The 26951-nt window shown below is 45.6% G+C and overlaps 1 protein-coding gene across 6 annotated transcripts in view; it reads left to right on the top strand.

Moving 5' to 3' along the window:
• Positions 1 to 26894, top strand: part of LOC106613798 (transducin-like enhancer protein 1) — a 39443-nt gene extending 12549 nt beyond the window's left edge. Inside the window, exons 2-20 of one of the 6 annotated variants that reach the window (XM_014216418.3) lie at positions 3227 to 3366; positions 11303 to 11366; positions 13290 to 13334; positions 15024 to 15086; positions 15509 to 15613; positions 16255 to 16501; positions 16741 to 16757; positions 16976 to 17071; positions 17175 to 17219; positions 17361 to 17525; positions 18128 to 18257; positions 19872 to 20056; positions 20337 to 20416; positions 20623 to 20872; positions 21257 to 21504; positions 22848 to 22995; positions 24463 to 24613; positions 24820 to 24896; positions 25132 to 26894. In XM_014216418.3, coding sequence (XP_014071893.1) covers positions 3227 to 3366; positions 11303 to 11366; positions 13290 to 13334; positions 15024 to 15086; positions 15509 to 15613; positions 16255 to 16501; positions 16741 to 16757; positions 16976 to 17071; positions 17175 to 17219; positions 17361 to 17525; positions 18128 to 18257; positions 19872 to 20056; positions 20337 to 20416; positions 20623 to 20872; positions 21257 to 21504; positions 22848 to 22995; positions 24463 to 24613; positions 24820 to 24896; positions 25132 to 25239 — 2364 coding nt within the window. In that variant the 3' untranslated portion in view covers positions 25240 to 26894. Of the gene's footprint in view, positions 1 to 3226; positions 3367 to 11302; positions 11367 to 13289; positions 13335 to 15023; positions 15087 to 15508; positions 15614 to 16254; positions 16502 to 16694; positions 16758 to 16975; positions 17072 to 17174; positions 17220 to 17360; positions 17526 to 18127; positions 18258 to 19871; positions 20057 to 20336; positions 20417 to 20622; positions 20873 to 21256; positions 21505 to 22847; positions 22996 to 24462; positions 24614 to 24819; positions 24897 to 25131 lie in introns of all 6 variants that reach the window. The other 5 variants (XM_082956814.1, XM_082956817.1, XM_082956815.1 and 2 more) reach the window with 5 other exon arrangements.
• The last annotated feature ends 57 nt before the right edge of the window (positions 26895 to 26951 follow it).

Here is a 26951-nt window from a genome sequence, read left to right on the forward strand (position 1 = left end):
GTGGTAATTATGTAGAATATTGGCCTATTAAACCCACCACTAGAATGCGTGGCCAAAGAGCCCTATTTTCATTTAATCCGACCATAGCACCGGTGCCAATGATGTTTAGCAAACTCCAGGTGTTTACATTTGTTGGATGACATTAAAATGGAGCTCTTTGGCCATGAACATCGGTGGTGAGTTTTGTGTCGAAAGAAGGTGCATATGCAGGAAATAAACCAATACCTACTGTAAAATATTGTAGGGGATCTTTGATGTTATGGGGCTATTTTGCTTCCACTGGTTCTGGGGCCCTTGTTAAGGTCAATGGCATGAACTTTGACCAGTACCAGGACGTTTTAGCCAAGTGGCAACAAGTAGTTCTTCCAGCAAGACAATAACCCCAAGTATACACTTGAACCCCACTGAAAATCTGTGGGGGGGCAGTCCATAAGTGCTGACGAAGGATGTCAAGAATCTGGAAAGATTCTGTATGGAGGAATGTTATTTAATCTCATAAAACATTTTAGAAAAATGCTCAGTGCTGTTCTCCTCACAAGGTGATGTATTGAAAACAGAGGTGTCAATAATTTTACTTACTAAACAATCTTTCTCTGAGCAATTTGTAATAGCATAAAATAATATAATTTCTCCTTAGTTTTTTTTGTCTTTATCAAAGGTGTCAATTTCGGACCTCACTGTGTGCATGTACACTGAGTGTACAAAACATTAGGAACACATTCTCTTCCATGACAGACTGACCAGGTGAAAGCTATGCTCCCTTTTTAGATGTAATTTGTTAAATCCACTTCAATCAGTGTAGATGAAGGGGAGGAGACAGGTTAAAGAAGGATTTTTAAGCCTCGATACAATTGAGACAACGATTGTGTATGTGGGCCATTCCGAGGGTAAATGGGCAAGACAAAAGATGTGTGCCTTTTATATGGGGAATTGTAGTAGGTGCCAGGCGCATCGATTTGAGTGTCTATCAAGAATGGTCCACCACCCAAAGGACATCCAGCCAACTTGACACAACTGTGGGAAGCATCGGAGTCAACATGGGCCAGCATCCCTGTGGAATGCTTTCGACACCTTGTAGACTCCATGCCCTGACGAATTGAGGCTGTTCTGAGGGCAAAAGGGGGTGCAACTCAATATTTGGAAGATGTACATGTACACTACCATTCAACATTTTTGGGTCACTTAGAAATGTCCTTGTTTTTTAAAGAAAAGCAAAACATTTTGTCCATTTAAAATAACATCAAATTGATCAGAAATACAGTGTAGACATTGTTAATGTTGTAAATAACTATTGTAGCTGGAATTTTTGTTGTTGTTGTATTTTGTTTTTTATGGAATATCTACATAGGCGTACAGAGGCCCATTATCTTATCGGTAACCATCACTCCTGTGTTCCAATGGTACGTTGTAAGCTAATTCAAGTTTATAATTTTAAAAGGCTAATTGATCATTTGAAAACCCTTTTGCAATTATGTTAGCACAGCTGAAAACTGTTGTTCTGATTAAAGAAACAATAAAACTGGCCTTCTTTAGACTAGTTGAGTATCTGGAGCATCAGCATTTGTGGGTTCGATTACAGGCTCAAAATGGCCAGAAACAAAACTTTCTTCAGAAACTTGTCAGTCTATTCTTGTTCTGAGAAATGAAGGCTATTCCATGCAAGAAACTGAAGATCTCGTACAACCATGTGTACTACTCCCTTCACAGAACAGCGCAAACTGTCTCTAACCAGAATAGAAAGAGGAGTGGGAGGCAGCTTCATTAAATTTACCCGCAAAACACCAGTCTCAACGTCAACAGTGAAGAGGCGACTCCGGGATGCTGGCCTTCTAGGCAGAGTTGCAAAGAAAAATCCATATCTCAGACTGGCCAATAAAAAGAAAAGATTAAGATGGGCAAAATAACACAGACACTGGACAGAGGAACTCTGCCTAGAAGGCCAGCATCCCGGAGTCGCCTCTTCACTGTTGACGTTGAGACTCGTGTTTTGCGGGTACTATTTAATGAAGCTGCCAGTTGAGGACTTGTGAGGCGTCTGTTTCTCAAACTAGACACTCGAATGTACTTGTCCTCTTGCTCAGTTGTGCACCGGGGCCTCCCATTCTTTCTATTCTGGTTAGAGCCAGTTTGCGCTGTTCTGTCATGCTAACACGCATACCTGTATGCTTTTAGTGGTGCTGTGCAGGTCCACACTGCAATCACATGCAGGACCCAGTGCTGAATACATTCAGCATGTCCTCTCTCTCGGCCTCTCCCTTCCCCAGTTATCCTTCTCCACCAGGGAATCCAGCAGAATGAACAAGCCTTGTACTTCATTTGACTGTCTAATGCTTCTGCATAGGGCCCACGAGTGGCGCTAACCCACTCAATAATTTCCTATACACACAAACACTGCCTCTCCTCTGTCCTCATCTGTAGCTTTAGCATCAGGGCAGTGGGGTGGGCCTCCATTGACAGAGAACCAGAGAGACAGACAGACAGACAGCCGTCGGGCCCTTTGTCTGGCTGTCCTGCTGCATTACCCCTTAGGCCCTGCTAACTAATTGCTCAAAGTCCCGCAGAGTGGGACCAGAGAGGAGGGGCCAGGCTGTTGTGGGTACCACCCATGTGCTCTGATGGGGTGTCCCCTATTCTCCCACTGTATTTTCCTTCCTTTCTTCCAACCCAGACTTAAACATTAAACAAGTGTCTTAATTTGGTCAAGAGCCCCTTGTTCCCCTCTCCCTCCTGGTGTCCCTCACATATCTGGCCCCGACACTTTGTTTTTTGTCATATCACAATGGTTCTTGACTCCCCTGGTTTCTGTACAGTCTCCCCCACATCTTCCCTCCCCTCTCTGTGTGCACACACCCGCCATACACTCATACCACACGCCTATGTGTCTTTCAGCTCTGTCCTTCAGCTTCAGCTCACTCATCATGGCTCTCCAACTCACTCCCACTGTTCCCCATACGATCACTCTCATAGGACCCCCCCCTCCCCCCACACACACACACACACAATTGTTTGGCACTCATCTGGTATTTGATTCATACATGAAGGATGTTGACCTAACTTGGAATGTAAACATGCAGTGATAAAATGGGTATGCGTATACCATTTCTGAGAATCTGAGAACATTGCCAAATCACTGCAAAATATATTAAGTATATAGTGGGTGTTGACTGAAAGATTTTCACACTTTTTACAATTATATGCTCACAGTGCTTATTCTTTTTCTGCACAGGCACCTCTCCAGCCACCCCCTGGGTCCTCGGCGTCCGCAGTTGCAGCTTCGGGAACCCCCCAGGCCCTGAAGCTTACATACCCAGAGACCCTGGACCGCATCAAGGAGGAGTTCCAGTTCCTCCAGACCCAGTACCACAGGTACACAACCTCCCCTAGTAACCAAAAACACTGCAGACTTTTCTCTCTCTCTCTGTGTGTGTGTGTGTGTGTGTGTGTGTGTGTGTGTGTGTGTGTGTGTGTGTGTGTGTGTGTGTGTGTGTGTGTGTGTGTGTGTGTGTGTGTGTGTGTGTGTGTTAGCTTACAGCTTATGTAGCTTACAGGGGCCACCAGTGGTTGGAGAACCGCTTAACATCTTATTAGGCTTCCATGACAAGAAGCGAAAGTGGGTTGGTTATATACCAGATCTGTTCTAGAACGCCCACAGACCTCAACCTCAGCTTTTTCTAAGGGGGAGGAAGAGGAAGGAGATGTGAGAGAGACAGCAAAGTACATTGGAGAAAGGGGGCCAGGGAAAGGAAACAGAAGGAACCACAACAATGGATGGAGGCTCATAGGCCTTCTTCATCCTTTAGTTTGTAGATGAAATGGAACATGAGTCTTTCTACGTGTTTATGGGTTTCAATGCTTTGCAAGTTTTCTTGGCGTAGTTTGCTGGGCGTTAGGGGGGAGGCTGGTGCTCTGTTGTTGTGGGAAGGAGTTTCAGAAGATTGAGACTTCACAACAATACAAAAATGTGTGTGTTTGATGTGTGTCTCTTCCTATGTGTCTCTGTATCTGTGTGTTTGATGTGTGTTCTGATGTTGAGGAATGTAGCCAGAGAAGACCTGAATAGCTTTGACTGTGGGACTCTAGCTGGCTGTTGCGTCGCAGCCTGACTCCCAGCCAGCTCTGCTCTACCTCCCTCTGTTCTCTTGGCATACCTTCACACAGTCACCCACTTTGATTCGACCAGCCAGAATTGGCTATTCCACCCCCTCCCCCAGCTAACTCCTATTGTATGGCCCCCTTTCCCCCACCCTCCACTCCTCCCCACCAAGCCTCCAGCTCAAAGGCTCGCCATACAAACAGCGGGCCAGCGTTCAAACGGGCCTGGCTGATTCCAGACATACCTCTGGATCGCACTACGAGCGTCACCGCTGGCACTCAGCAGCCGGCCCAATCACAGTATCACACCACAGTCCAACAACCGTCTCCGAGCCAGAACACTGGCCTGGTCAGGCAGCAGCCCTGTTCCTCGTAGCACCGCTCTCCCTGCGCCTGTCATAAAACATCTGAAGCATTAATAACACAATATTATTTGGCAACAACCATGCTTGCATGATTAACACTGACTCCATTATCTTCCAACTAATATATTGCATTCTGTGGCAGATTTTAGATTCCACTATAGCGTTCTATGGCAGCGAGCCACATGCAAATTGTTATGCAAAGCATGTTTAGGTAAGACACCAGTCTATTGGGTTAGGGGTGACCTGCTTAGCCTCCCTCAGCAGACACAGGCAAGCTGAAGGTCTCTCCCCACAGAGGATCTCATCAACACACACACCTCTATATTACAGTCCTATTACTGACAGACTAATCAGACTTACTCTAGGTAAAACACATGGCGTGTACACACAGACAGAGACAGACAAGCTAAATGCAGCCTGACACACAGATCAGGGCTAGAAATAGCAGGGCTTCGGTTAGTATTTTGGACCTATTGATCGTGGCTGGAGCCTGATTGCTGTTGCTAAAATGGATTAGGAGGCAGGAAAGAGACAGAGGTAAAGGGATTAGGAATGATGAGCTGTGTGTGTGTGTTTGCATGTCTCTCTCTGTCTTTGTGATTCTGTGTGTGTGTGCGTGTATCTCCTTTCTGTGTGTGTGATACTAGATATGTGGACCTTTTTATAGAAGAGGAATATATTAATTAAACAGCTAGATGGGTGGGTCACCTAATGTACAGCTGTCACATTACTGCCTGAAGTATACTTGTTTGTGCCTGCCAAGTTAGTTGTGTGTGAGTGGGTGGGTGGGTGGGTGGGTGTGTGTGCACTGTGTGTGTTCTGCAGCTGCTCTTTAAACAACCTCTAATCAGCAGACTGGAGGGAGACAGTGAGAAGCTGCTGAAATATGAAGCTCTTATTACAGTAGGTCTCTCTCTCTACACACACACACTGGTCGTCGTGACTGGGGAGTGTGTGACACAGAAACAGTTTCCATATGAACAGCAGCGTTGGCCCACATGTAGCCTAGTAAGTGTGTTGTTGTTTTGTATTGAGGTCTGAAGTGAAGGAGAGGCTCTCAGAATGTTAACATGCTGCCACTCAGGGAACACTCAAGAGCACACGCTCCTCTCTACCGCTCTGCAAGTATTGCAGTTTGATACCAGGTCTGTGCTCAAAACAACAATGTATTTGTGTTTGTATAACCGACTGTGTTGAGCTGATGGAACATTGGGTTTATGTCAGTGGCGGTCGGTGCTGTTTAAGATTAGGGAGGACAATTTTCTTTTTTTTTCTATCACAACATATTGGATGACTGTCGTTCATATTCCATTCACCCAGTTCAATGTAACATCGATAGGTTTAGACTACTAAATGATACGAGAATTTGCCATTTACCCATCATGAAGTTGCTACAACCTAGCCCACAAATGAACATTTATAATGTAGGCGCACAGGTCGAGAGACAAATTGGAGTAATCAAGGTGACAGACAGTGATGCATTCAATACCGCCTTGCACACTCTTGCCTGCATCTAGCTGATCTGATTTTCCCAAAGCATCTTAAGGCTAAGGTCATCTTAGGATCCTATGGTTCTAATGATGAACTTAACATTGGGAAACTGGGCCCTGGGGTGATTTTGTCCAAACAGTTCTGTTTTGCAATTAAAAATAGTTTCTATTGGACATATTCCGGTAGGTCCCCCCCTGTTTCGTTCAGTTTGCTTTCATAGCAGCCACATACAGCATCATCACTTTGCTTGTTGTATAATTCCTTCTCGCATCTGTGCTCTCCTCCTCTCACCTTTTCCCTTCGCTTGTGGACTTCAGTTCACGACACAGTTGTCTGTGACCAGGCGCAAAATCCTCTCAAAAGCCAAACCTTTATACCGTTACTGCTGACCGTTACACCGCCTACATCATTGTCACCATATTAACATTATACCGGTAGTCAACAAACTAGAACTAACATGTTAGTAAACATCAGCAAGCAGTTTAGCAGTTCAAATTCTGTGCTTTTAAGAAATTCCCTGGTTTTCCCTGAAACTTCCACAATCAGAAGGGAATAAACAGGAAATCCGGACTCTTACAACCAGGATTTCTGGGAAACCAGTGATTTTATTGAAAGTTCCTGGAATTTTGCAACCCTAGTGACTGAGCATGTGTTTGGTGGGGTGGTTACTGGTTAGTGCTTAAATTAGCTTTAATGCGGGTGTGGGTCTGTGGGCATGTAGTCATAAAAGCACTCTTTACAGTAAACTAGCCGTGTGTGTGTGTGTGTGTGTGTGTGTGTGTGTGTGTGTGTACCTACACACACACACACAATCTTTACTGTAAACTCACACATGCTGGTTAGTACAGAAAACAGGGAGGGGTCTGTTTGGGGTTACCATGCTATTGTGTGTCTAAATTGCAGCTTTGGGCCTCTTCTCACTCCAAGAGATTGCCCAGAGATTCTGAGGAAAACACCCTTGCGTAGACCTTTTATTGTAATGTAAACTTGAGAACTTGTCACGTCTCGACCGCTACCTGCAGAGGTCATGCACCACAGTCCTGACAATTGCCCCCCTCCAAGCAGGGCAGTGTAAACAGAATTTAGCTAAGTTAGTATGTGAGGAGGATGCAGATAGTTCGTTTAGTTTGCTACCTAGTGCTGTACAATATGAATGACACTGTATGATAACGTTACTGTACGTTTATATTCGTATGAGAGCGGTAAATATTCATTTTTTACAATGCTAAAGTTAGCTACTTGATGAAGCAAATGTCGTTAGCCAACGTTACTTAGCTAGCAGCTGTGCCACTTTGGCTGTGTTACTGTCTTGCAGCTAAATGAATGAGTGCATGGACAAGAAAACAAACCATTTAAATGTCTGTACATGCTTGTGAATTGTTGCATTATTCAAGAGTGTAATCTGGTTTTGTTGCATTAATCAAGAGTAATATGGTAGATGCATGAAAAATTGCTCACATAGCTAGCTAGTTTGAATAGTTTGCATACTTATGGCAAACTAACTGTGATATTTACGGTACATCAGAACTGTGAAGCCTAGAAAGTCACCTGAACCCTCTCTCGGCATGGACATTCTATTGTAAATTGAAAAGTTTATGTACAAATTATGTCAATTACATTTTGTCCCGATGCCTCTCTTCCAACTTTCGTCAATCTGAATAAGCTCTTGTTTAGTGCGTGCTCGCTCACACCGTTGGTGGATGATGAGTCTGGTGGTTCGCTGGTGTGTCGTGTGTGTGTGTGAGCGCAGAGACGGCGGAACAATTTTGACAGGGCGTGCGAAAAATAAAAAGTTGAAGCATCGTTTTATTATTTCCGACATTTGGTATGCTATTTGTTAGTCAACGTGTCTATAATTAGACAGGCCTACATCATTACGTGACGCTCTAGAACAGGGGTTCTCAGACGTTTTCACTCATGGCCCCCTTCCAGCATTGGGAACCCCCCCCTTAAATCCTGCAATTCTACACATTTTTTTGTGTGTTCATGTGATTTTTTTTAGTGACTCAAACGTTACAACAAAATCAATGAGCTAAAAAAACCTAGCTAAAAAACGTTAGCAGACATGGGCTAGTTGATTAGGACATTTCTAGCTCTCTAAGTAATGCAATGACTGACATGAGGAGAGGAACAGATGATGCACTGCACCATGTGCATTCTACTAGAGTAAACAACTTTCCACTTTCAGGAGTGGACTGCAATGGGGAAAGACTACCTGGACTCGTCCAATAACGAACGCACATCTTCATTCTCCATTGCAAGACGTTTTGACACATGTGCCATTGCATGGCCTAATTAACACCATGCAGGTGTGTGGGTAGAGGGTTGTGAGAAGGAGAGGTAGCGCAGATGTAGCATCGTCATTAGTCACCTGCTACTATAGCTCGGACACCCTGTGGAGTCAGCCATACAATGTATTCTGCAATACACCAGTGTGTGTGCTTGTGAGGGAGTGTGTGTGCAGTGAACATACATGCCTCTGTGTAATCGTGTGTGCGTGGGGTAATGGTCCTCTGCTGACAGAGCAGTCTGAGTGGTGGCAGGCTGCAGATTTGTAGCGCATTCCGACGATCATCTTATCTGCTGTCACGGAGAGGAGCGCAGAGGACGCTGCTGCATAGCAGGCTCACATCTCTCGTTCTCTCGGTCTCTCTTTCTCTCCCTGCCATCTCAGTGACAGCTGTACAGATAACTCATCCAAAGGTTTTTGACTTCTCAAACACGGCAGAAAGGTAACACTATATGATGCCCATTGTCCTGATTTTAAATAACTAGCAAGTTAAACTTAGGGGTCGTGTTAATGCAACATTCTGTGTTTTTCACGCAGAATATTTTTTTTATAAATGCACACATCTATCTAAAATGCTTCTTATTGTAATTTCTACTCAGCATCAGACTAATGTTATGCTGCAGTTGCACTTCTCCACTAGGATTAGAATTCCCATTCATGAATTCTATCAGCAGACAGCCTCTGACTGATGTTTAGCCACTTTTCTCGGTGTAGCCTAGTTTTCTCTGGTTAAATGCAAGATTAACTAAGCAAAACATTAGGACATGTAGCTGGCTACATTCTTTATGTTAAACATGAGCAATATGATGGCCATGCATCGTTTCTGCAAAAAATACCTTGCTTTTTTGTGTGGCTGCCAGCCAAATAGCGTTGCACTTCTGTTGTCATCTGATGAGAATGAAGCTACACTGAAAAAAAATATAAACGCAACATGTAAAGTGTTGGTCCCATGTTTCATGAGCTGAAATAAAAGGCCACTCTAAAATGTACAGTTTTGTCACACAACACAATGCCACTGATGTCTCATGTTTTGAGGGAGCAGAACTCACCTGGCTCTGCTTTCTGCTGTTGTGCTATTTACAAACAGACGTGACTGGCTCACCTGTTCTGGGGAACTATCATAAGCTTCATAATGTAAAATAATGTGACCGGTGAAATGAAGAACGTGATCTGCTTTATATCCTAATGTATTGCACAAGTTGACTGCAGGTATTTACTTAAAAAGTAGCAAAAAATATTCACATTTATAGAAAAACTTCAAAGACATAGTATTGACGGTATTGAAAAACCATCCTGTGACTTTCTAAATACCCCGGTATACGGTATACTGCCCAAGCCTAGTGTGTGTATGTATCGTGTACCACACACGTGAGGAAAGTCACCCTTCTGAGATGCCCAGGTCTAGGTGAACAGATACAGATAGAATTGTCACTTCTCAGAAATCCTGCTATAGGTGACTTCTGCAGAGCCGCAATTCCACTGTAATAAAATCTATCAGGGGAATAAATGTAATCCCCCGAGCTTTCTTCCCTCCTCCATCTCCTCACCCTCTTGTCTGCTCCACCACCTTCCCCCTCCCTCCCTGGCGGTGATAAATGAGTCAATTATGTGCGGCAGCGCGGGCCTTCTGAAGGGGAGCGGATGTGCTGTTATTACCTGTTGCAGCCTGGTAATGTTGCAGTATTAATCATATTCTAATTTCCCAGGCCCTCGCTGCTCTCCCACGCATAAATCTGCCGCACGCAAACAAGTCAGCAGCGTGCCTGCCGGGGTGAAATACAGCCCAGGGGGAGGGTGGAGAGGAGAACGGAATCGAGGGGGGGGTTGTGTGAGTAAAGGACACAGGGGAGGGAGCTGTTGGCTGACTGGCTGATTCCTTAAAGGAAAAATCCACCCAAAACCACTAATTCATATAATTATTGGTGTTAAATAACACTCATGTGAGAACAATATCTTTTGTCAACAAATGTTTAATTTTTTCATTACAATAAGGTTGGTAGCAATGTGAAAATTGTTGTGGAAATGTATTACAGTTCAAGTTGTCTAAAAAAAAAAATACAATGCAATGCTCTATGGGCTGGCTTGCTAGCTAGCAAATGTAACTACACACAATAATACCTAAGTCAATATCAGCATATGAAGTAGCTAGTTAGTGCAGTGTGTTTAGGCAATTATACAGCTATCAATTTAGGAGTCTACAGTCTCCGCATGTTCAACCTGCAGATCGAGTCTGACATTCGCAACGGCACCATACAATGCAGCCTGGACTGAAAAGGCAGACAAATAAGAGATATATAAGAGATAAATAAGGTGATGGACCCTCAGTTAAATTACACATTTCTTGAGGTAGGAATATTGCAAAAATATAGTTAATGGCTTTCACAATCTCCTATTAAATTCCAATGTAGTGAGCGGCTGATTTTTCTGCCTGCTCGAATGGCAATAGCTCTGATAAACATGAATTCACTCTGGGAATTGATGGAACATCATGCAGAGATGCACAAAAACTAACATTCAAAAAGGGTGAATCTTTTCTTTTTAAAGGAGGGCTGTGTGCGTGCAGGGCTCAGGATTCCTGGGTTGCCTTGGTGCGGCATGGTCACAGGGTGACTTGGCAGGGACATGCGGAGAGAGGAAGGGTCAGACAAAGGGACAGGGGGACAAATGGAGAGAGGGAGGAGGGGACTGAGGGAGGGAGATTGGAAGGGGGAGAGTGGAGGGATTGGGAGGGAGAGGTGCGTCGCGTACCCTGCCCTTCTATGACACCTTGGTCCTGGCTTGCCTGGTCTGTTCTGGCTTGGTGTCGAGCGCTAAGCGTGAGTCATCTATTCCTGGTGTGTTCTGAAGTGATAATGTCCTGTCACCAGTCCAATCCTATCTTTGCTGGGACAAATCTAGCTGCAGGTGTCTGCACTGCCTACTAAATATGGACCTGTGTTTGTGTTAATGTTCATATATTTCAGGCTCTGTCTGTCGGGCAACTTTTTAGATGTACTGTATGAATCCGAAAAAATAGAACAGTATTATGATAGAGTATCTGCCTTTCTCTAAATCTTTCCTACAGCCTGAAGATGGAGTGTGAGAAACTGGCCACAGAGAAGACTGAGATCCAGAGACACTACGTCATGGTGAGACCCGCAAGAACACACACACACACTCCCCATCCACAACCTTGGGTGTTCTAACGAACACCATGCTGATGATTCATTTCTGCAGGAGAAGAGTTGAGATCCATTCTAACGAACACCATGCTGATGATTCATTTCTGCAGGAGAAGAGTTGAGATCCATTCTAACGAACACCATGCTGATGGTTCATTTCTGCAGGAGAAGAGTTGAGATCCATTTTAACGAACACCATGCTGATGGTTCATTTCTGCAGGAGAAGAGTTGAGATCCATTCTAACGAACACCATGCTGATGATTCATTTCTGCAGGAGAAGAGTTGAGATCCATTCTAACGAACACCATGCTGATGGTTCATTTCTGCAGGAGAAGAGTTGAGATCCATTTTAACGAACACCATGCTGATGGTTCATTTCTGCAGGAGAAGAGTTGAGATCCATTCTAACGAACACCATGCTGATGATTCATTTCTGCAGGAGAAGAGTTGAGATCCATTCTAACGAACACCATGCTGATGGTTCATTTCTGCAGGAGAAGAGTTGAGATCCATTCTAACGAACACCATGCTGATGATTCATTTCTGCAGGAGAAGAGTTGAGATCCATTCTAACGAACACCATGCTGATGGTTCATTTCTGCAGGAGAAGAGTTGAGATCCATTCTAACGAACACCATGCTGATGGTTCATTTCTGCAGGAGAAGAGTTGAGATCCATTTTAACGAACACCATGCTGATGATTCATTTCTGCAGGAGAAGAGTTGAGATCCATTTTAACGAACACCATGCTGATGGTTCATTTCTGCAGGAGAAGAGTTGAGATCCATTCTAACGAACACCATGCTGATGGTTCATTTCTGCAGGAGAAGAGTTGAGATCCATTTTAACGAACACCATGCTGATGATTCATTTCTGCAGGAGAAGAGTTGAGATCCATTCTAACGAACACCATGCTGATGGTTCATTTCTGCAGGAGAAGAGTTGAGATCCATTGTGTAGCTTTCCCAGACGGAGCAGACAGACAAGACAACTCTCTCTCTGGTAACAGACAGACAGCTGTCTGTGTGTCTGTTGACTACACTGTACCACTCATGCCAGCATCTGGCAAGGGATTACACATCACACCCACTGGAAACCACATGGACCACAGACGTATGCAAGCACACACAGCACATATTACGTTGTGTGTATGTTTGAAGTGTGCGTGTGTTGTCTCCAGCTCTGATATGGGTAATCCTCCACATTCCTGGCGGTGTTCATACCGAGGCTGTGATCAGAGAGCGCCCTAACCACAGCTGACTGTGTGTTGCCCAGTGCCCACTGTGGCAAAAGAAGCTATGTGGCAGTCTGGCACAGCCCCGGTGCTTGGCATACATCTCCACCCATTTCTCTCTTCTTTTTAGCTCAGAATTTTGGAGTCTGCAAGTCGCCTAGCAACAGCTCTGAATCTTGGCACACCGGCAGAACACAACAGCCAGCTGTCAGGAAGGGCCCTTTTATTGAGCACACACACTTCTGCAGAATATGGAGGGACGGAGTCCACTGCTCCATCAAAAAGCTCTCAGCGCTGCCATTTCTTTATGTCTTCTACCGAGCTGTCAACCCCCTCACTTTTTACTCCTTAACCAACCCTGCTGAAAATGACATGTCAGAATGTCACACTACAACGTCAGTTTTTTAAAAGGACTTCAGCTCTGCCCGACAACGATTTTCCATCCTTGCTCTTAACCGAGTGATTGACACCACCTCCATCTCTGTGCTCACATGCCAGGTTGGCATAGCCCAGAGCTGAGGTCATTAAATAAATGAATAAAACCAAGCAAATCGACTTGCCCACTCATCCAGCATTGAAAGGTGTTTTTAAAAAAAAATCGTAGATATGCATATATGCAAATGTACAACCATCAATTTCCGTCTCTCTTTTACAGTATTACGAGATGTCCTACGGCCTTAATATTGAAATGCACAAACAGGTGAGTCGAACCTCCCTCTCTAGTCGACCTGCGACTAGATAAGTAATGTATGTATGCTATGCTTCTGGGAGAATCTAGAGAACTGGCCTCCAGCACAACATGCTAACCCGCCCATGATGGACCCATGGCACTGTGCTGCTGTTGCATTAATAGGATTTGCAAATCGAATTCCTATTTCTAGACAGGCGAGACGAGAGGAGAGATGTGCCCTTCCTTCCCAAAGCAGCCGGAACATCCTCTTCTCTCCCCTCATAAATCCTGTCTATTACCACTGCTGACTTCATCCTCCTCCCTCTATCCCTCCCTCTATCTCTTTCTCTATAACCTCCTCCTCTGTCTCTCTATCCTTATATCCCGTAGTCGAATTTCTATATAACCCCCTCTCCTTTTCTCTCCATTTCTCACCTTCTTTATATCATACCCCCCCCGCGCCTCTGTCTTTCCTTGACACCCCATCCCGTCTCTCCCTCTTCTTCCCTCTCTCCTGCAGACATACAGTCCATGCTGAATTTCACTTTAAATCAGGTCACTGCCTTCAGAGCGTCTGCTCTCTCCCTTCGTTTTGCCATCTCAATCGCTCTGCTTTTGACAAGCCACACGAATCACCCTGCCCTCCTCCTTCCTTCTCTCTCTCTTTCTTTCTCTCTCTCACTCCCCCCTCCTCCTTGTGCATCCTGCCTCATTGGCTTTCATTTCCTCAACGGCACAAGAGCCTCCCCGCCTCCTTCTCCCCTCCCCCTTCTTTTCATTTCCCTCTCCCATTTTGTACTCCCCTATTTATGCTCTTTCTCTTGCGCTCACTTGCTCACGGTCTCTCGTTTTATTTGCTCTCTCCCTCCCCCACCACCGTGCCCTTCTCTCCGATCTCCCTGGCTCCCTCTCTCCTGAAGATGTCATTTAGTAGTTGGCGTTCTCTAACAAGAAATCATTGTGTTTCCCTGGTGAGGGTGCTGATGGATTTATGGAGGCAAGTGCTGAAAGGTGGGGGTGGCAGAGGAGGGGTCTGTACTGCTGGTCTGCAGAATAAGGGAAGAGGATGAGGGTTGAAGGGGGGGACGAGATGAGCAGAGGCAAGAGGAAGAAGGGAGAGGAGGAAGAGTGTGAAAGAGGGGGGGGGGTGGGAGTTTACCACAGCGTCAATAAATCAGTTGGTAGGGAGTGGTGTGATGTGTGGGGCTGTGTCGCCTGGCCGGGCGAGAGAAGAGGGAGACTGTACAGCAGAGGCTAGCTGTCAACAGGAAAATGGCCCCCGGTCATAATGATGTTGTCATCATGATCTCTTCATGCATATCATTACTGTGTGTGTGTGTGGGGGGGGGGGGGGGGGAGACAGAGTATGGTTCTGATACAACACATGGCAGACTGTGTAGGCTTGATGACTTCACTAATGGTAGTGAGAGAAGGAGATGGAGGGAGGAAGAGCTGGCAGACGTCCATGGCTAAGCCCACTGACCCCCAGCAGGTAGCCACGCACACTCTGGGATGGGTGGTCACATTCGATACTGGCCATGAATATTTTACCCGGGCTTCTTGGTAGTGTTTGGATTTGCATGGACCAAATGTGAGGAGCTGAAATATTTACAACACTGGCCCTCGCAGCCAGACCTGCTCAGGTTCTGGGGTGTGTGTTGCTTTGATGAGCACACACACGGTGTCCTCACACGCAATCTTATTGACATTGTTTTGCAGACAGAGATCGCCAAGCGGCTGAACGTGATCTGTGCCCAGCTCATCCCTTTCCTGTCACAGGAGGTGAGATCACCTGAAGACAGGCGCGCGTTGCACACACACACACACACACACACACACACACACACCGCAAATCAAACACAGACACACAAAAACACACGGTCATGCATATTAACACATCAGTAACACATTCAGTATCTCTCTGACAGCCACCTACACCCTGAGGCGTGCACATGCATGCTGCTAGTACCCAACAACTCACAGTAAAACATTGACATACCTCTATGCAGCAGGCACACACCTTTTCACAGTGACATGAACCCTTATGGAGCTTCAAAGCGTGACTGTTATTCCTCCTAAACATGTACATACTTTATACCACATGCTGTAGTACTGGTCTTGAAGTATTATTATTGACTTTGTAAAGCATGTTAAAATTCAGACCTTTCCTTTCAAGTTCACTGTTACCTTGGTTTGTCCCACAGCACCAACAACAGGTGGTCCAGGCCATGGAGCGCGCCAAGCAGGTGACTATGGGGGAGTTAAATGCATCTATAGGGGTACGTGGACTCCCCCCTCTACCTCATACAGTGTGTACCTTCATCCTCTCATCTTTATTTTTGCCTCTTGTTTTGTTTTTCTGTGGCTAGTCAATTCACCCTCCTTCCAGCATACACACACACCACACACACACACACACACACAAATTGGTCTCTTAGTGTGGGCCTAACAGGAACAGGTTGAGATGAGACTGTTAGGAAACGTAGCGAGAGAAGAGAAGGAGAGATGACACTATCTGTGTGTCTGCACATCGCTAATGCTGGGTGCCAAGAGACAACACATGGCCTCACCAAACCAGAGGAATGACGTTTCAAATCACACATCAATTCTTAGTCTGAGAAAAATGCCCCCCCCCCCCAATCGCATTTCACTGATATCTTAGTTTTTTTATAAATTAAAAACCAAAAATAATACAATTATGATTTTCTTGCCTTCACATCATTCCAACCATGCACTCCATGGTTTGATTTTTGTGGCAGTGCTCTCTCTCCTAGGGAGGTGCTCCTTTCCTCCACTCGCACTCCATTTTGGATGGCACCATGCATGGGCTCCACCATTAATGGAGACACCTCTCCCTCCAGCCCCTCCCCTGTCCAGTCCACCTCTAACCCAGTAGACCACAACTCAACCCATGTCTTGTTTTCTCTCTCCTTCTCTCTCCTCCCTCCAGCAACAGCTCCAGGCGCAGCACCTCTCTCAGCACGTGGCCCAGGGTCTGCAGGGCCTGCAGGGCCTGCAGGGCCTGCAAATGGGGCCCCACCCCGGGGGCCTCCCTCACCCTGGCCTGGCGCTGGGCGTTGGGTCCGGTCTACTGGCCCTGTCCGGGGCCCTGGGGGCCCAGCTGGCTGCCAAAGAGGGCCATGAGAGGGCCCACATGGAGGCTGCCGCTGCTGCAGCCGCCGCAGAACACCACAGAGGTATGGGCTGGGATGGGGATGATGGGAAATGAGGTTGGCCAGGTTTGGGTTAGGCTGGATGGGGAGTTGGTTTTGGTTGGGTTTAGAGTAGTTGTGGTTGGTCAATGTGAGGTTGGGATTGGCTGGGGCATGTTTTTAGCTGTGTGTTTGTGAGAATGGTGATAGTCATGCTGTATTGTGTTTGCTCTGTTTTGGCTGGCTGCGGGGACGCGGGGCGATGCTGTCCATCATGGACGTAGACCGCGAGGCTGGACCGGTGAGTACACTGCACTTCAAGTTCCCTACACCCAAGTACGCTACAACATAGTACAGTACACCATACTACATCTCCATTCTCTATCCCCTTCACGGACACTGAACCCCAGTCGATGCTGTGTGATTTTTTTTTTTTTTTCCCATCACATTTCGCCGGGGTGGTTATGAAGTTGACATGGTGAAACAGTCCCTCTCACCTCGTTATCTTTCCCTCCTCAGAGCTCTATGTCCAACGGGGATAAGGGCCGTTCAGCAGACTACCTCAGCAATGGGAAGAAGAGGAAAGCTGACGAGAAGGAGTTCATGACAGATTATGTTAGTATGCTGAGTTGATTACCAATTGTGGGTGTTTGTGTTCAGTAATTAGTTAATTTGTGTGTGTTCCATTTTTAACTAAAAGCCCACATTTTGATTGCAGGGCAGCGATGCGGATAAGAGTGATGATAATTTGGTGGTGGATGAGGTGAGTTGGTCCATCTCTGCGCCTCAGTTCAGACCCAAATTGACTCTGATAATTGACTGATTTAGATTGATGAGAGAAACACTCAGCGGGACCACGTCTGGTGGACTAACGTCCCCCCACCCCGTCTCTGTGACCCTGCAGGACCCCTCATCCCCCCGCAGTGTGCACTCCTACTCATCCAGAGAAAACGGCCTGGACAAACTGCCCCCCTCCCGTAAAGACGCCCTTCCCCAGGCCAGCCCCGCCTCCCTGGCCTCCTCCAGCAGCCAAGCCTCCCCCTCCCGCAGCAAGGACCGGGAGCCGCCGGTATGTCAGGATCAGTCCATTACATGCCGTTGTCACAAACACACACACACACACAGCTTCATACAGTTATGCTTAGAGTCAGATGAGTGATTGTATGTATGGTGAGACATGTGCAGCCTACACACTTAGTTTCAGTGATGATCTTTCAATTCAGCTTCACACGCAGTGTCAAGGATGCTCACGGTCCCATGTGACCCTAGCCTTGCTGAGCCTTACTGAATTACTGTGTTTCTACACACCCACTTATCTCCTTTGGCATGATCTTTCTTCAGCATAGATATATTATTCTAGATACAAAGAGCAGCAGTCATCTGTTAAATATGACTTGCATTCCAAAGGATTTCTTCATGTTGGATGTCCTTTGTGTAATTCAACAGTATTAGCACCTAGTGTCTCTGATAGCTGTGATGGAAGGACATCTTACATTCACATCTCACACTCTCCTTCTCTCACTCCCCCTCACATTCTCATTGACATTCTCATTCACACTGTCGTTTTCTCTCACTGCTTCTTTCGATCTCTCTCTCTCTCTCTCCCCCATCTTTCTCTCGCCCCATATCTCTCTCTCTTCACCCCTCTCCCTTCCTCTCTTTCTCTAACAGAGGGAGAAGTCCAGTACCCCAGGTATGAAGCCAGGCACCCCCCACAGTTCCCAGGACTCCTCCACCCCCGGCCCCAGTGCACCCCCACAGTTCCGCCCCCTCCCTGGAAAACCTGGTGTTGACCCTCTGGGTAAGACCAACCACAAGACCATCATGATCATGGATTACATTTACATTGCAGTTTTCACTAGGTTTTTAAAGGGTCTTCAATAACAGCCTTGATCATTTACCAGACCATTTTATCTGAAGCTGCCTAGAGTTTCCATCTATATTCAGTATCTGTGGTCCATGGCATAAATCAAAATGGTAAACCACGCTCCAAACAGCTGAGCTATCCAAACTGCCCTTGATGTGGGTTAACTGATGCGTCTGCCTACTGCCTGTGGGGTTGAGAGCTATGCGGGAACCTTTAAACGGTGAGATTAAGAGAGGTGAAGGACTGTGACTGAACTCTTTCATTATTACACTGCTTCAGTCTATTGGAATGCATCACTCTTCTCCCAGAATCTCTCTATGTAGTCTAGTGGCTCCACACTGCAGTGTGGCAAACTAGCCAGCAGAGTGCAGTAGTGGTCTGGTGATCTCTTCTGTGGCATTGAGCTGTATGTTTGATCCTACTTGATGTGGAACCCTGCATAGAGGATCAGAGCTGCCACAGGAACTCCTCTGTGCTAACTGTTAAACCTCAATTCTGATGCCCTCTGGTGGTATTTTTCTAAACAACACATAATATTGTATACTACCCTCAAAGTACGTTTTGGTTTCAAATGAACCCTACGAAGACATTCTTAGTACCGTAAGAAAGGTAAGAACTGTGGGATTCCGATAAAGGTGTCAGAAACAATGTGACTACAACAGAGCCCAACACAGCAGGCCCCAAAAAACACACATAAACACAACATGTCTGTAATAAAGCCCTTTTGTGGTGAAAACTCATTCTGATTGGCTGGGCCTGTCTCCCCAGTGGGTGGGCCTATGCCCTCCAAAGGTCCACACATGGCTGCACCCCTGCCCAGTCATGTGAAATCCATAGATTAGTGCCTAATTTATTTATTTCAATGTCCCTTATATGAACTGTAACGCAGTAAATTCTTCAACATTTTTGCATTTATATTTTTGTTCAGTATTATTTTAAGGTCATTGCAGAGCAAGGCCCTAAAAATTGTAAAAGACTCCAGCCATCCAATCCATACTGTTCTCTCTGCTACCGCACAGCAAGCGGTACCGATGCACCAAGTCTGGAACCAACAGCACCCTGAACAGCTTCTATCCCCAAACCATAAGACTGCTAAATAGTCCGGGTAGCTATTTAGTTAGTATCTGCATTGACCCCCTTTCTCACTAACTCTTAACTCATCTCATACGCTACTGCTTATTACCTATCCTGTTGCCTACCCCTACCTATATGTACATATCTACCTCAATTACCTCGTACCCCTGCAGATCCACTCGGTACCAGTATCTTGTGTATATAGCTAAGTTATAATTCATTACTCGTTGTGTATTTATTCCTTGTGTTATTATTTTTCTATTGTTACATTTTTCTCTCTGCGTTGTTGGTCTACACCTGTTGTTTACGAAGCATGTGACAAATCATTTGATTTTGATAAACATCAGCTACTGGTTGGATTCTAGCCTTCTAAGGTTATGAACGCTGTTTTATAATTTGCTGCTTTATTGATTCTCTCCCAATCTTATCTTCCGTCTTCTCCTCCTCTCTCCCCCTTCCTCTTCTCCCCATTAGCTCTAGGTCTGAGGAACCCTCTGGCGGTGCAGGGGGCGTACCCCCCCGGGGCATTTGGCCTGCCCCCTCCAGGGGTGAATGGGGAACTGGCGGGGGCAGCAGCAGCCTACGGGGCTGGGCTCCACCTGGTCTCCCCCCAGATGAATGGCTCTGCAGCAGCAGCTGGATACGGACGATCACCAGTGGTGAGAGAGTGATGAAGTGGAGGGAAAGAAAGCGAGAGGGAAGGGATATATATATATATATATATATATATATATATATATATATATATTACATTTTTATTGTTCATCCAATTGCATGACTTCATACACCAATTATATCTCCTTATGGAATGTTATAATTCACTGTGGGAAAACATTCTAAATCTACTATGTGAATTTGAGAAGACTTTCTGGGAGTTTGACTTGTGACTGCTCTGTCAGATGCCTGAGCTAACATATGTTCTTTGTCCCTGTCCCCCAGGTGGGTTATGAGTCACCTCACCCCCACATGAGGGTCCCAGGGTTACCCGCCAGCCTGCAGTCTGCTGCCTCAGGAAAGCCGTGAGTACTGTTCTCTCTGCCTCTGCTACCACAACCTCCTATACGGTTACCACGCCCTCTTATTCTCTGACCACAGCACAATTACACTGTTATAAAACAGTCTTCATATTCCTCTGATGTTATTGTAGGGTTTTATTGTTGGAGGTTAACCTCAAGCTTCAGCCTTGTAAAGTAACAACTATACTTCTCCTCCTGCCTCTCTCCAGTGCCTACTCTTTCCACGTCAGTGCGGATGGACAGATGCAGCCGGTGCCTTTCCCTCCGGATGCCCTGCTGGGCCCGGGCATCCCACGGCATGCCCGTCAGATCCACACTCTGAACCACGGAGAGGTGGTGTGTGCCGTCACCATCAGCACCTCCACACGCCACGTCTACACCGGCGGCAAGGGCTGTGTCAAGGTGTGGGACATCAGCCAGCCTGGCAGCAAGAGTGCCATGGCCCAGCTCGACTGTCTGGTGAGTGGACACACACACACACACACACACACACACACACACTGACAGTGGTCATAGATGGATAGCTACAGATGCACTGACAAAGATCAACGAAGGGGGTGGGAAGAGCGAGAGGATGGGCGCACTCAAACCCCGGTCACATAGGCAGAAGTTAAAACTATACAGAGACAGGAAGTTGTTTTAATGCTCTCCAGTGTCCATAAAAAATGGTTTTCTTGAAGGGCAATGTTCCTGGGTTGTAATTTCTTCCCCTGGTGGTACTGCTGAGGCTGCATTACTGATGTTAGGACTCATTTTTGCTGCTGTGGATTTTATGTTGCCCATTTCACAGTCACATGTTTCACACCTTAATTACTGGAGTTCTTTTCTCTGTTACCCAATCAGAATAGGGATAACTACATCCGTTCCTGCAAGCTCCTCCCTGATGGGCGGACCCTCATCGTTGGAGGCGAGGCCAGCACGTTGTCAATCTGGGACTTGGCCACACCTACTCCCCGCATCAAGGCGGAGTTGACGTCTTCTGCCCCGGCCTGCTACGCTCTGGCCATCTCCCCCGACAACAAGGTCTGCTTCTCCTGCTGCAGTGACGGCAACATCGTAGTCTGGGACCTGCACAACCAGACCCTGGTCAGGTAAGAGGAGGAGGAGAGGAGGATGAGGAGGAGGTTAGTAGGTGTTTAGGGGGAGACATCGTAGTCTGGGACCTGCACAACCAGAGCCTGGTCAGGTAAGAGGAGGAGGAGGAGGTGGTTAGGAGGGGTATAGGGGGGGAACATAATGGTTTGGGACCTGTACAACCAGACCCTGGTCAGGTAAGAGGATGAGGAGGTGGTTAGGAGGGGTATAGGGGGGGAACATAATGGTTTGGGACCTGCACAACCAGACCCTGGTCAGGTAAGAGGAGGAGACTGGGAGGGTAGGGCAGGAGAGAGAGGGAGGAGAGCTCAGGATTGGAGGCTATAGACCAGGGGTCTCAAACAGGTTGATTGTGAGCTACCAGTAGCTCGCATCCCACCTATGAGTTGCTCACCAAACAATTCTGAAAGCACATGCAATTCACGTGTTCCACTGCAAACTGTTATTAACAAATCTCACAAGTATCAGACACCGCAAGCCCCCAGCTACTATCTAATCAACATTGATATTATCCCACCCCTCGTTAGCCACTATTGGCTTAAAAAGCCAAACCTTACACAATATCTGCCAATTAATTTCCAGCAATATTGCCCGTCTGTTTGTGTTGCGTGTAGCTAGTTGATGTGATAACTGCCTTGTTGGTTGACAGAAATACTTTCCCTAAAACCGTCTCAATTAAATGTTAACTGCAAAGTAGTAAGTATATCATGAGTAAGTACGGTATATAATTTGTATCCATTATTTTTTAATTGCAAACTTTGCAATGAAATGAGCAGTGGAAGTACAGAACCATCGCTAGACTGGCACATTAGATGGCACATTCCTCACTCGCTAGATGCGCAATGAAAGGGCCAGATGCACAATTAAAGGGGAATTAAACGCAACAATCTAAATGTGTTCATGTTCAGAAAATCCAATTTCATTGTTTCTCTATGAACAATTGTAATTTTGAGTGTAAAACGAGAAAAAATAAAACTGAGAAAACATAGTTTGGGAAAATATAAAACATAATTTGGGGAAATAATAATTGTGTTGTTAATTAATCCCCTCTGAAATCGAATTGGCATAATACAAAAATCAGTCAGTTTAACCATTATTTTACCTGGTATATTGGCAGAAAACAGTGCACTACCTTTTCTTGTACGCTAAGGACCTGGGGAGAAGTTGCAAGGGAGAGAAGAGAAGAATATGCCTATGAAAGCTAGAAAAAAAACGAGTAGCTCGCAATTTTTTTTTTTTTTAAGTATCTCTCGTGCTAGAAAAGGTTGTGAGACCCCTGCTATAGACTATGGATTACATCTAAATGGTGGGTGTTGATGTTGATCTTTCTGCTCCCCAGGCAGTTCCAGGGCCACACTGACGGGGCCAGCTGTATTGACATCTCCAACGATGGGACCAAACTGTGGACGGGGGGGCTGGACAACACAGTACGCTGCTGGGACCTGAGAGAGGGACGGCAGCTGCAGCAGCACGACTTCACCTCACAGGTACTGACATCAAAGGATACCTTGTGAGACTAGCTGAGATTAGATCAGGGCCCATGTCCACAATGTTTCTCAGAGTATAACGTTTCTGCTGCGAGAACAGAGCCATTTTATTCATATATTTTATTTTTACACACACGAGTATGCATGAAGCCTAGTGGTTAGAGCATTAGGCCAGTAACTGAAAGGCTGCCAGTTCGAATCCCTAAGTCAACAAGGTGAAAAATCTGTTGTTCTGCCCTTGAGCAAGGCAGTTAACCCCCTACAAAAACAACAACTGCAGCCTGACCTACCAATGTGGCAGCCCCCGCACATTTCTGATTCAGAGGGATTGGCTCAAGTGTCCATTGGAACTTATGTACAATTGACAATAAAAATACATGTAATGAAATAAAAGTCCCACCTATTCTACAAATATTTAGGGGACCTCATGACCAGTTAAGACTTACCAGCAGGTGTCTTGATAATAGATAAAGGCAGTGAGTCAGTGGTTCCTGCACCAGTTGCAATTGCTTTGGAATTGTTGAAAGAATGTTTTTTTTATATCTATATGATCAATCCATAAATCTAGGCCTACTGTTGCATGCAGGTCTATCTATCTCTTGCGCTTTTGACAATGATTTCACATGAGGCCTATTTCACATATGCCTAAATACTTAAATACTTAAGTCTTTCTTTCGTGATGTTACATACATCACGGTATTTCAAGTTATCCCTTTGGAAAGCAATTTCACGCTGTTAATTTTTGTAGCCATCTAAGGGCTAATGTTAACTTAGATTGTTTTCGATGAAACTATAGACCGTTCAAATGTATGCAACATTATCGGCAAGTGACTTGATGCCAACTGTGCTACACCGATTTAATAGCTGTTAATAGGAGCGACGAGTTTGTTGATATAACGGTAATATTATCAATATTACACTTTTAACAGCCATCAGAATTGGTTAAACAAAGGTTATGCACGGCAATATATTAAGCAAGAATTAAGAGTAGGTAAAGTGATCGTGTCTGGTAAAAATTCTATCAAACGTTTGACCATTGCAACAGTCACATTCACGTGGTTGTCTGAAACGTGGTGCTGTGGAGTTCACAGCTGGCCATGATGCCTCATCGTGATTGGTTATTCCCCATTTGCAACAATGTCATTGAGCGTCATCACTATCTTTTCTTTACGGTACCTCAAACTGTTGTGATTACCAGCTGAGAAATGTTTACGTTTAGATTTCACTTGTGGCTCTTGGAGTTTGTCTGAGCAGTGTCTTAACATCATCCTAAAACCTACTCTGAGCTGGGAGTGTTTTTAGTCTTAAAACAGGATTGCTAGGACTTTCTCTGAGACGCTTTGTGGATACGGCCCAGTACTGTATTTCACTGGCCTGTCACTCCTCTCTGTATCACTTCACACATGATGATGATCTTTGTCAGATATGTAATCAGCTTTCTCTCTTTGTTCCGTTCCCTCCCTCCAGATCTTCTCTCTGGGCTACTGTCCTACAGGAGAGTGGCTGGCAGTGGGTATGGAGAGCAGTAATGTAGAAGTGCTGCACGTCTCCAAACCAGACAAGTACCAGCTGCACCTCCACGAGAGCTGTGTGCTCTCACTCAAGTTCGCCTACTGTGGTACGTGCCACACTCCTAATTGTTCCATTCAAATGTTTTCTTGCGTAATCTTAAGGACAAAACTATCCTGAAATGACTCTGAGGCTCACACGGCACCAGTCCCTTTCTTTCTCCCTGTATGCGACCGACTAGCAATCCCTCTGTCATGCTACATCTCCTCTGGCCAGAGTTTTCATCTCCCTTTGTGTGTTTCTTTGGTTCTGCAGGTAAATGGTTTGTGAGCACAGGCAAAGATAACCTCCTGAATGCATGGCGGACACCCTATGGATCAAGCATATTCCAGGTAGGTCTGGGATTTGATATACTCTCTGTAGAGAAATGCTAAGAGTATATTTCAAGTGCATTTGTTGTTATTTAAGCCATTTATGCTATTTGTCTTTAGCTCAGTATTTACTGTGTCCGGATTATATAAACCACTTGGTTTTGAAAGTGTAATGTAAGTGCAATACAGTATCTCTGTCAGTGGGTGTAACATGGTCAGTGGGTGTAACTGGACTCCTTTCTTTTTGTTTCTCAAGTCAAAGGAGTCGTCTTCGGTGCTCAGCTGTGACATCTCCCCAGATGACCAGTTCATTGTGACGGGCTCAGGTGATAAGAAGGCCACTGTGTACGAAGTTATCTACTGAGGAAGGAGCGCTCTGATTGGATAAAGTGGGGGCGAGGCTCCCCTGGTGCACCAAGGACTGTAAAGAGAGTGGCGGGTGTCGTGGAGACCAGAGACACACGTTGTACTTTGTTGTTTTGTTTACGTTTGTAAAGGATTCAGATGAGGGCGAAGTCAGATCTCTGGAACTTTGACCTTTTTTTAAAAAATGCTCTGAGAAAAAGCTGGTAGTCTAGCGACACAATGCGGGATTCTTCCAAAGACCTGTTTTTTTCCCCTCTCGTTTTGTTACCTTTTTTCCTGTTTTTAACAAAATGAAACCTCTGTAGTAAACAAAACATTTGCAAAAAGAAAAACTTTTTTTTTTTGCCTTTTGAATTCTTGACGAGCAGTAGGACCGTGTGTGTGCGCGCCGAGGGAGATAAGGGGGTTGTAAGGGCTGTGTGGAGGGTGTTAGATTCAGCAGCAATATGGTTGTATTATTATACCATGGTGAAAGGACATGCCACTATCCAGGATATGAAACTAAAATGTCCGTGTTCAAGGTATTCTGCGATTTCAGGGAAATGGCTACTTACTCCAAGTCGACAACGACATTAGTGTTTTCTATTGTATTTGTAGGGTACATAGACAGGTATTTTCACTACTACATCGTGACCTTTGAACTCGGTGTATATATATATATATATATAAACTGTAAATAAAGCTCTAAAGGCAAAAAAAAGGACGTAGTTCGGATTTGCTTAGAGCCGGGGAGAAAAAGAAATTGTGCTACTATTGAAAAACTAATTGTATGATTTAATTTGTATGATGATATTTCCTTTCTGAGTATCTAATTTGAATTGCATATTCCCAAGAGAAGCAGGGCTGTGACTAACCACATAGGACTGATGGGTCTGGGAAGGTGGGTAAGATCTCTGTAGCCACACAGCTCAGTGGGAGTTTTGATATGGTTCTGTCTGCTGGTTTTTAATGTCATTGTCTCCCAGTGTCCCAAACTGGAAATGGAGCCGAGTAGGACTTGCCTCGAACTTCAGTGTCCTTTCAACCCCCCTCCCCTACACACACCCTGTGTACTCTCTCTATAGTGTAGCTCTGCTCAGAACAGCCTCAACCATGAGTAGGGCTCATATCCAAAGGTGGACATGGTCCAGGAGTGGGCAGTTCTGCCTGTGTACAGATGGATGATTACGCAATGTGTTCAAAGCTACTGTGTGACCCCTGTAAATCTGAATGGTCTGATGAGTGTACATGTTGAGAGCTGTCATGGAGGCCCTCCAGGGCCATGTCTTATAACAAACTCTCATTAGGAGTGGGATGAAGTTGCCTGGGCCTAGACAATGATCTATGGGCAACGTCTACCTGGAGGAGTAGGTGGTGATGGGATGATTGAGGTGGATGTTACCACATTCTCTCTCTAGAAGGGGAAGATGGGGAGCCAGTGCGTGGCCAAGGGAAGGACCTGTGGGGCAGGTAAAAGACCTCCGGGAGTGCTGTGGGTGGGATGGTCTGGGGGAGTGGGCGAGTTCATTTTGCATGGCCCGGTGCCCTGGGTGTGCAGAGTTCCATTGGTCCTTAAGTGAACTCTCCACCCACCTGAGGTTCCGGGCCATGCAAAATGAACTAGCCCATTGATGTGGGTGATGTAATGAGACTAATAAACTATTTTGTATGGTTCATGGTGTTTTCCTATTTCATACTGCACTGCATGTCTTCAACATTTAAAACTGCATT

The sequence above is a fragment of the Salmo salar genome, chromosome 10 (assembly GCF_965601325.2).
Source record: "Salmo salar chromosome 10, fSalSal1, whole genome shotgun sequence".
Lineage (NCBI taxonomy): Eukaryota > Metazoa > Chordata > Actinopteri > Salmoniformes > Salmonidae > Salmo > Salmo salar.